The sequence below is a fragment of the Siphateles boraxobius genome, unplaced genomic scaffold, assembly GCF_051911475.1.
Source record: "Siphateles boraxobius isolate OS27281-9 unplaced genomic scaffold, OSU_SipBor_1 232, whole genome shotgun sequence".
Taxonomy (NCBI): domain Eukaryota; kingdom Metazoa; phylum Chordata; class Actinopteri; order Cypriniformes; family Leuciscidae; genus Siphateles; species Siphateles boraxobius.
Genome location: NW_027508847.1, coordinates 63362 through 75000, shown reverse-complemented (window position 1 = coordinate 75000; position 11639 = coordinate 63362). Strand labels below are relative to the sequence as shown.

Below are 11639 nucleotides of genomic sequence, written 5' to 3'. Positions count from 1 at the left end.
CGATACCGATAATTCATAATGATATCTGTCAATAGCCGAGTATTCATAATGATATCTGTCGATAGCAGATTATTCATAATGATATCTGTCGATAGCCGATTATTCATAATGATATCTGTCAATAGCCGATTATTCATAATGATATTTGTCAATAGCCGATTATTCATAACGATATCTGTCGATAGCCGATTATTCATAATGATATCTGTCGATAGCCGATTATTCATAATGATATCTGTCGATAGCCGATTATTCAGAATGATATCTGTCGATATAGATGGCTGATTATTCAGAATGTTATCTACCGATAGCCGATTATTCATAATGATATCTGTCGATACCGATTATTCATAGTGATATCTGTCAATAGCCGATTATTCATAATGATATCTGTCAATAGCCGAGTATTCATAATGATATGTCAATAGCCGATTATTCATAATGATATCTGTCAATAGTCGATTATTCATAATGATATCTGTCGATAGCCGATTATTCATAATGATATCTGTCAATAGCCAATTATTCAAAATGATATCTATCGATAGCCGATTATTCATAATGATATCTGTCGATATAGATGGCTGATTATTCTGAATGTTATCTACCTATAGCCGATTATTCATAATGATATCTGTCGATACCGATTATTAATAATGATATCTGTCAATAGCCGAGTATTCAGAATGTTATCTACCGATAGCCGATTATTCATAATGATACCTACCGATAGCCGATCATTCATAATGATATCTGTCAATAGCAGATTATTCATAATGATATCTGTCTATAGCCGATTATTCAGAATGATATCTGTCGATACCGATTATTCATAATGATATCTGTCGATAGCCGATTATTCATAATGATATCTGTCAATAGCCGATTATTCATAATGATATCTGTCAATAGCCGATTATTCATAATGATATCTGTCAATAGCCGATTATTCATGATGATATCTGTCGATAGCTGATTATTCATTATGATATCTGTCAATAGCTGATTATTCATAATGATATCTGTCAATAGCCAATTATTCATAATGATATCTGTCGATAGCCAATTATTCATAATGATATCTGTCGATAGCCGATCATTCATAATGATATCTGCCGAAACTCATAGCCGATTATTCATAATGATATCTGTCGATAGCCGATTATTCAGAATATAGCCGATTATTCATAATGGTATCTGTCGATAGCCGATTATTCAGAATAGCTGTCGATGGCCGATTATTCAGAATAGCTGTCGATAGCCGATTATTCAGAATGATAACTGTCGATAGCCGATTATTCATAATGATATCTGTCAATAGCCGATTATTCATAATGATATCTGTCAATAGCCAATTATTCATAATGATATCTGTCAATAGCCGATTATTCATAATGATATCTGTCGATAGCCGATCATTCAGAATGATATCTGCCGAAACTCATAGCCGATTATTCATAATGATATCTGTCGATATCGATTATTAATAATGATATCTGTCGATATCGATTATTAATAATGATATCTGTCAATAGCCGAGTATTCAGAATGTTATCTACCGATAGCCGATTATTCATAATGATATCTGTCAATAGCAGATTATTCATAATGATATCTGTCAATAGCCGATTATTCAGAATGATATCTGTCGATATAGATGGCTGATTATTCAGAATGTTATCTACCGATAGCCGATTATTCATAATGATATCTGTCGATACCGATTATTCATAATGATATCTGTCTATAGCCGATTATTCAGAATGATATCTGTCGATATAGATGGCTGATTATTCAGAATGTTATCTACCGATAGCCGATTATTCATAATGATATCTGTCGATACCGATTATTCATAATGATATCTGTCAATACCCGATTATTCATAATGATATCTGTCAATAGGCAATTATTCATAATGATATCTGTCGATAGCTGATTATTCATAATGATATCTGTCGATAGCTGATTATTCATAATGATATCTGTCGATAGCCAATTATTCATAATGATATCTGTCGATAGCCAATTATTCATAATTATATCTGTCGATAGCCGATTATTCATAATGATATCTGTCGATAGCCGATTATTCATAATGATATCTGTGGATAGCCGATTATTCAGAATAGCTGTCGATAGCCGATTATTCAGAATAGCTGTCGATAGCCGATTATTCATAATGATAACTGTCGATAGCCGATTATTCATAATGATATCTGTCAATAGCCAATTATTCATAATGATATCTGTCAATAGCCGATTATTCATAATGATATCTGTCGATAGCCGATCATTCAGAATGATATCTGTCGATACCGATAGCCGATCATTCAGAATGATATCTGTCGATAGCCGATCATTCAGAATGATATCTGTCGATAGCCGATTATTCATAATGATATCTGTCAATAGCCGATCATTCATAATGATATCTGTCGATAGCCGATTATTCATAATGATATCTGTCGATAGCCGATCATTCATAATGATATCTGTCGATAGCCGATCATTCATAATGATATCTGTCAATAGCCGATTATTCATAATGATATCTGTCGATAGCCGATCATTCAGAATGATATCTGTCAATACCGATAGCCGATCATTCAGAATGATATCTGTCGATAGCCGATCATTCAGAATGATATCTGTCGATAGCCGATCATTCATAATGATATCTGTCGATAGCCGATTATTCATAATGATATCTGTCGATAGCTGATTATTCATTATGATATCTGTCGATAGCCGATCATTCATAATGATATCTGTCAATAGCCGATTATTCATAATGATATCTGTCGATAGCCGATCATTCATAATGATATCTGTCGATAGCCGATCATTCATAATGATATCTGTCAATAGCCGATTATTCATAATGATATCTGTCGATAGCCGATCATTCAGAATGATATCTGTCGATAGCCGATCATTCATAATGATATCTGTCGATAGCCGATCATTCATAATGATATCTGTCAATAGCCGATTATTCATAATGATATCTGTCGATAGCCGATCATTCATAATGATATCTGTCAATAGCCGATTATTCATAATGATATCTGTCGATAGCCGATCATTCAGAATGATATCTGTCAATACCGATAGCCGATCATTCAGAATGATATCTGTCGATAGCTGATTATTCATAATGATATCTGTCGATAGCCGATCATTCATAATGATATCTGTCGATAGCCGATTATTCATAATGATATCTGTCGATAGCCGATCATTCATAATGATATCTGTCGATAGCCGATCATTCATAATGATATCTGTCAATAGCCGATTATTCATAATGATATCTGTCGATAGCCGATCATTCAGAATGATATCTGTCAATACCGATAGCCGATCATTCAGAATGATATCTGTCGATAGCCGATCATTCAGAATGATATCTGTCAATAGCCGATCATTCATAATGATATCTGTCGATAGCCGATCATTCATAATGATATCTGTCAATAGCCGATCATTCAGAATGATATCTGTCGATAGCCGATCATTCAGAATGATATCTGTCAATAGCCGATCATTCAGAATGATATCTGTCAATAGCCGATCATTCAGAATGATATCTGTCAATAGCCGATCATTCAGAATGATATCTGTCGATAGCCGATCATTCAGAATGATATCTGTCAATAGCCGATCATTCAGAATGATATCTGTCGATAGCCGATCATTCATAATGATATCTGTCAATAGCCGATCATTCATAATGATATCTGTCAATAGCCGATCATTCAGAATGATATCTGTCGATAGCCGATCATTCATAATGATATCTGTCGATAGCCGATCATTCATAATGATATCTGTCGATAGCCGATTATTCATAATGATATTGATCTGTGAACATTGGGTAACTTTCCTGAAGTAAATGCAACGTTAAGTTCACAAGCTGTTTTATTGACGTCTTTCCGCGGTTGAAGCACTGACTGATTAATTTTAATAAGTTGTACTGTATCTTTTAACATTCCTTCTGGGTTTCATGCATGTTTTTTTGTGCTATAACTTTGTAAAGTGGAAGAAAAGACTCGCGCTGCTGCTTAACTGATCCGTACGTCACATTTAAAGGGTTTGTTCACCCAAAAATTGTAATTCTGTCATAATGTTCTCACCCTCATGTTGTTCCAAACATGAGTTTCTTTGTTCTGCTGAACACAAAAAAATATATTTTGAAGAATGTCAGTAACATTGAGTTCAATAGTAGGAAGTCGATGTCTACCGTCAACTATCTGGTTACCGACATTAGTATGAATACCAAAGATATTTGTATTTTATTTTATTTATTTCAATTAAAGAAAATGTTTGTAATAGTTTTGATTAACAATAACAGCACACAGTCATTGGTACAGAGAAAGACGTTTAATTCACAGATCAGTTCATAGATGCTGCTGTGATTATTGTGCTCATTAATGTAAAATAGATCAGTGTCAGTCAATGTCCGATCGCACAAAGACTCACTGAGCCTGTGTCCATGCCCGTCTCGACCCACAATGCCCTGCTTTGTGTACTGGCTTACAGACAGAAACTCAAGCAAAACAGGGTGTTGTGTGTATATTGACTGTAAGCGCTGTGTGTGTGTGTGTGTGAGTGTGTTTGTGTGTGTGTGTGTGTGTGTGTCAGTCATCTGTCATGCTGAGTAATTAAGTAAATGTTGCATAATTAACACAGATAAGTGTGAAGTTAAGCTTCATATTACTATGAAGTCTTTAGTAGTCCAACTGCAAGCTCGCAGCATCTGTTGGTGTGTGTTAACATGTTTCAGTAAGCAGTAATCTGTGTGTGTGTGTGTGTTTATAGAGGGATGACTCCTGCTGAAGCCGACATGATGTTCCTGGAAAACGCAAAGAAACTCTCCATGTACGGAGTCGACCTGCACCGTGCCAAGGTAAGAAGTGAGTGTGTGTGCCTGCGTGCACGTGCATATGTCTGAATGCACTGTGTGTGTGTGCATGTGCACGTGTGTGTATGTGCTGAGTGTCTGTGTATGTGCATGCATGCGCGCGTGTGTGTGTGTGCGCGTGCACTTAAATAGGAGTATGTGCTGTTTGTGTCTGCGCACGCTCGCGTGTGTGTGTGTGTGTGTTGTACTAACGCTCCTCCCATTAACCTGCGCCAGTGCTGCTCATCTCAAGCTCTTCTGACTTTACAACAATAAAACCTAGAAATCTTAGACTAATAGTTTTTTTCTAATAGATAACTAATAGATCTCACCATACTTTACCTAGTTGAAATATTTTAAATATGCAAATGAGGCATTATTTGAATGTTTGAATTCAATCTTTTTGAATGTGCTCTAATTTGCATACATTTATAGAACAGAAATCTGAACATTGGATAAAGCCAGGTTCTAAATTCATGTTTGATTTTGTTGACACATTAGAGCTAAAAAAAAAATCACCTTGTTTTCAAGAGTAAAATAAACCAGGCGAATGATATATGAACAAACCTTCAGAGTACACAGATGAATAAAACTGTAAAGTTTGGTGTGTGACTCAAACTCACCGCCTTTAAAGAGATAGATTCAGATTGAAATCTACAGATGCAAATAGATCAAGTGCAATAAAACGTGTATTTTGGATGTTTAGTCATGGAAGCCGGTGCATGATAAATATATACTTTTGCATGTAGTGTCTCGCCTCAATGAACAACACACTCGATCTTTTTAAACGGTGACGTTCCAGTTGTGCGATCGTAAAGCTTCGATCTCTCTTCTCCTGTTAATGCATGTTCATGCTGCTCTCCTGATTGGCTCGTGCTGCCCATCGCAGTTCTCTCTCTCTCTCTCTCTCCCTCTCTCTCTCTGTGTCTCTCGCCCCTCCCCCACTGACTCAGCTGATCGGACGGTTGTTTGAGTGCATTGCACCGGTGCAGGAGGAGGTAAGAGGCTGCGCTGATGTGTTGCGTGTGTTTGTAGGTGCATGCATGCATTAATAACATGAAGGTCTCATCAGCCTTTGATGATGCATTGTTGGTAATGCGACTACAGCGTGCGTGCGTGCGTGTGTGTGTGTGTGTGTGTGTGTGTGTGTGTGTGTGTGCTTCAGCTCGTTGCAGACGGCGTGTCATTGTTCAGCCGCAGTCATTATTCGTGCCGCAGCAAACGTGCTGAAAAACAGCAGCTCTTCATATACATGTCGTCATATAAAGAGCGATGGTGCTCTGATGATAATGCATTAGTTATTATATAGCAATGTTGTATTGTGATGAAACGTGCATGATGTTTCTAAGGTAGAAGGATGTTGTTTTTGTAACATATAGGGGTGTAATAATATATCGTGTCACAATATATCGCAATACAAAAATGCAACAATATGTATTGTGGATAGTTCACCCAAAATGAAAATTACTGAGCGAGGAAAAATGCAAGCTTTCATAGTTTTAGTGTCAGTACTACATTAAACTACTATATATAATGTTGAATATAATGTACACTCCCCTAAAGTATTATTAGGAACACCTGTTCAATTTCTGATTAATGCAATTATCTAACGAACCAATCACATGGCAGTTGCTTCAATGCATTTAGGGGTGTGGTCCTGGTCAAGACAATCTCCTGAACTCCAAACTGAATCTCAGAATGGGAAAGAAAGGTGATTTAAGCAATTTTGACGTGGCATGGTTGTTGGTGCCAGACGGGCCGGTCTGAGTATTTCACAATCTGCTCAGTTACTGGGATTTTCACACACAACCATTTCTAGGGTTTACAAAGAATGGTGTGAAAAGGGAAAAACATCCAGTATGCGGCAGTCCTGTGGGCGAAAATGCCTTGTTGATGCTAGAGGTCAGAGGAGAATGGGCCGACTGATTCAAGCTGATAGAAGAGCAACTTTGACTGAAATAACCACTCGTTACAACCGAGGTATGCAGCAAAGCATTTGTGAAGCCACAACACGCACAACCTTGAGGCGGATGGGCTACAACAGCAGAAGACCCCACCGGGTACCACTCATCTCCACTACAAATAGGAAAAAGAGGCTACAATTTGCAAGAGCTCACCAAAATTGGACAGTTGAAGACTGGAAAAATGTTGCCTGGTCTGATGAGTCTCGATTTTTGTTGAGACATTCAGATGATAGAGTCAGAATTTGGCGTAAACAGAATGAGAACATGGATCCATCATGCCTTGTTACCACTGTGCAGGCTGGTGGTGGTGGTGTAATGGTGTGGGGGATGTTTTCTTGGCACACTTTAGGCCCCTTAGTGCCAATTGGGCATCGTTTAAATGCCACGGCCTACCTGAGCATTGTTTCTGACCATGTCCATCCCTTTATGGCCACCATGTACCCATCCTCTGATGGCTACTTCCAGCAGGATAATGCACCATGTCAAAAAGCTCGAATCATTTCAAATTGGTTTCTTGAACATGACAATGAGTTCATTGTACTAAAATGGCCAGTATAGACACCAGATCTCAACCCAATAGTGCATCTTTGGGATGTGGTGAAACCTGAGCTTCCCATAAATCTCCATCAACTGCAAGATGCTATCCTATCAATATGGGCTAACATTTCTAAAGAATGCTTTCAGCACCTTGTTGAATCAATGCTACGTAGAATTAAGGCAGTTCTGAAGGCAAAAGGGGGTCAAGCACAGTATAAGTATGGTGTTCCTAATAATCCTTTAGGTCAGTGTATAATAATGCAATGGTGAATATTTGTGTGTCCTGTTAATGCCAAATGTCTGATGTTACCAGTAAAAAGTCCTACATTATTTTAAATATATTTAGTCAGTGAAAGAGTTCAAGCGTATTCGTCTATAAAAATTGTGTATTTTCAGCATCAGAATCATGAATATTGTTATTCTGGTGTCTCTATTGTCCTGCATTGGGTTTCAGCATCAATTCCAATACTATTCATTTACACACACAATGTGAAACCACAATTAGCATTTTAATCAACAGTAAAAAAAAAAAAATGTGTTAACCTTTTTTCATATATCTTAGAGTATCATAATTTGTATCGAATGGTGACATGAGGGTATCGTTACACCCCTAGTAACAAATGAAATATGATATTCGAAAGAAAAGTGTCTGTCTAATACATATATAATTGTTCTTGAAGGCTGGAAATTAAAAAACACCTTATATTCAGGTGTACATAATTATTAGGCATGTTTTCTTTTACAGATAAAATAAGCCAAAAAAAATCTATTTTTTTTATTTATTATTAAATGCCCATGAGAAGGATGCAATACTAAAGCAATGCTAGCAATTGCAGTGAAGGCCTGACCATTGGACAGTGAAATGCTCATTGGGTCAGCTGGGTCAGACAAAAACAGGTGGAGAAGAAAAGACACCTTAACTGAAAAAGAATGGAGGATTAAGTGTGAAACCATCAGGATCATTTTTAACTCCCAGGTCTTTAACTAAGAGGATACAGTATACCTCCTTCTCAATGCAAATTATTTTCTGAGAGATTCTGTGTGCAGGTTTTTGGACCAATAAATAATACTTTATTTCTAATCCAAATTTAATCGAGTGAAAAATTACTGGTCATCCAATATTTTATATCTTTAACACACTTTGTCGACTTTGATAATTCAGAGATTTCATCTGGTTGTGATGAATTGTATAACTGAGTATTATCAGCATAGCAGTGGAAACTAATTCCATGTTTTCTTATAATATTACTAAGTTGCAGCATATATACTGAAAATAGCAAAGGGCCTAAAACTGAGCCTTGAGGCACTCCATAATTTACTTACGTTATCTTTGATAATTTCCAGTTTAAATAAACAAAATGGTAACTAGGACTGTCACTTTTGTGAAAAAATCCTGTTCGATTTTTGAGACATATGTGTTCATTGAATCGATTGTAAAATCGTTTTTTCCATGTCTAAAGACGTTTCCATTTTCAACACCAAATATTGGCAAATCCACGGACAACTAACAGGCATTAGGACGAACGTAAAGAGGGCGCTTGAGACGCGCACAAGTCTTATAAATATTTCTGATGATTTATTGGTGTGAAGTTTTTTGCACAATGACAAACAGGAGTGCAACATTCAAGGATTGAAATTAACACCCGCCAAATTTGGATAAAAATGAACTTTGGCGGGTAACGCTGTCATATCACGAGCCAATTTGGCGTGCTTCTATGTTTACTCACTTTGCTGGGAAAGTTCGTGTAAGCCAAATCTGCGTGGATTTAGCGCAAATACGCAACTCGTGAGTCCTCATGATATATTAAATACAGCGTATTGCGCAGAATCTGCGCATTTATGGCTTGCTTGAACACACACGTCACTAAGCAACAAATAACGGCGTGCTTGTTCAATTGCACTGAAGTAATAGCGAATATTAAAAAGCATTTGGTTAACAGAACAGACATTGTTATTTTCCAACATCCTACATGTTCTGTGTACTGTATTGATCTGTCTACCTAAAACACATTTTTGGTTAAAAAAAAAAAAAGTTAAAATCGATTCCCTATTTTCGTTTTCGAGACTTGTGTTGGTTGGTCCGATCGATTGTGCAATCGATTTTCGAACGTAAAGTGACAGCCCTAATGGTAACGGTCTGATAGGTACGATCTAAACCACCTTAATGCCTGTCGCTGAATACCAGTGTAATTTTGTAATCGATCTAAAAGTATTTCATAATCTATAGTGTCGAACGCAGAACTAAGATTTTTCAACAGCAATTTTTTTAGTGTATATCTCATAAATTGACGCATAAACACGGTTATTATAGTTAACTAAAGCCATAAAAAAATTATTACTTGAAATAAAATAAATTTTAACTGAAATAAAGAAACATAAAAAAAAAACCTTGATATATTTCTCATTTTAATTTTGTTTGATTTTGAAGTGCTAAAATAGATTAAACTAAATAAAGTGAAACTTGTGACATTTTTAAGGGATTTAAAAAAAAACTGGAAAAAAAACTTAATTACTAAAACTTTAACTGAAAATAAAATGAAAACAGAAGATATAAAAATAAATTCTAATTCAAAATATTAACAAAAACTATAATGGCATATTAGATACTAAAACAACGCTGGTTTAAATGACTATGAAGAACGTCCATTTTGTCGCTCATATTAACTTGCGTTGTTTCATGTAAATGAATTCTGAATGAATGTCCCATCGTTAGTCGCACTTATATTCATCATTCATCAGTGAAAGTAAAACAAGTACATATCAAACGATCTGTAACAGACACAGCAATAGAGTCACATGGTAAAAACAGTGTTACTCAGACTTGTCAATATAGTCGTCACTGCATCATGTTTTATTTTACATCTCTCTGAAAAGCCTGTAACTGTTGTGATTAAAAACGAAATCTGCCGTAAAGTGAACGAATGAAAAGTGTGTTACTGACGCGATCTGGATCTTCTGGCGTCTCTGTGGTTTTGTTGCTGGATAATAATCCTGTGTTTGTGTCTCTCTCGTATTTACCAATGCATAACGTGTGTGAATCAGTGGGCGGGGCTAAAGAGGCGATGATGTAGAAGTGGGCGTCGACCTTGTGACAAAATCCAAAACGAGTCGTTTTCTGAGCTTGGTTTCAATAAAAGCTGGTTTTGGACTAAAGAGCAAGCTTTGAGTTCTGAAACTTATGATATTTTTATTTTAGTACAGTAACCTCTCATGCAAAAGATCAAGGAATTTTTTATTTTATTAATATTATTTTTAATTAGAATTTAAATTACATTTTTAGTAATTTCGTTATGTGCTTTAGTAATTTTTTTTTTTTTGTATAGATTTTTGGGTTTAATTCATTATTATTTCAGTTATTTTTGGTTTTTATTTATTTCCAGTTAATAATTTTAGTGCTTCAACTTACACTTCTTTCAGTTTGTTGCTAAGGCAACATTTATTCATTTTTATTTCGTATTTTAGCTAATATTTATATTTTATTTCAGGTTCATTTCAATTAAATGATATTTTTAATAGTTTATATATATATATATATATATATATATATATATATATATATAATTTAATAAATTTTTTTCAGTAAAAAAAATGTGTGCTTTCAGTTGATAATCTGAGTGTGTAAAGCGGTTCCTGTGTTTTATATGAGTTTTATATTCTCCATTTTTTTATTTTGACTTCGTTTAAGTAATTTTGTTGTTGGCTTTTTTCATTTTTATTACTTTTGTTTTATTTAATATAAACGTCAATGTAGTTTTTATTAATCTTATTCAGTTTTAGTTATTTCAAGTTAAACTAAATAAAAATGAGAAAGGTTTCTTTGGCAACTATAGATTAAATAAAATAAGTTTAATGGCTTATATATATATATTTATAATTTTATTTTCAGGATAATTTTTTGTGGTTTCAGTTGTAGTGTTAGTAAACTCTTACAGCTGTGTGTGTGTGGGTGTGTGTGTGCGTGCGCTTGTGTGTGCGTGTGTGTGTGTGCGTGTGCGTGTGCGTGTGTGTGTGTGCGTGTGTGTGCGCGTGTGAGAATTTCCAGTTAATAATTTTAGTGCTTATTTCAGTTTATGACCAAGGCAACATTTATCCATTTTCTTTCTTTTTTTTAAGCTAATATTTATATTTTATTTTATTTTAGCTTTATTTCAATTAACAGGTATTTTTTAATGTCGTTTTTATTAATATTTTGAGTTGTATATTCATTGTATTTTAGTTAAAGTTTTAGTCAT

At 35.2% G+C, this 11639-nt stretch overlaps 1 protein-coding gene across 20 annotated transcripts in view; it reads left to right on the top strand.

Moving 5' to 3' along the window:
* The window catches only part of LOC143748429 (protein 4.1-like), an 87627-nt gene that overhangs the window by 39895 nt on the left and 36093 nt on the right, over positions 1-11639 (top strand). For all 20 annotated transcript variants that reach the window (XM_077240471.1, XM_077240467.1, XM_077240463.1 and 17 more), the window contains one exon: positions 4825-4912. In XM_077240471.1, coding sequence (XP_077096586.1) covers positions 4825-4912 — 88 coding nt within the window. The remainder of the gene's footprint in view (positions 1-4824; positions 4913-11639) is intronic.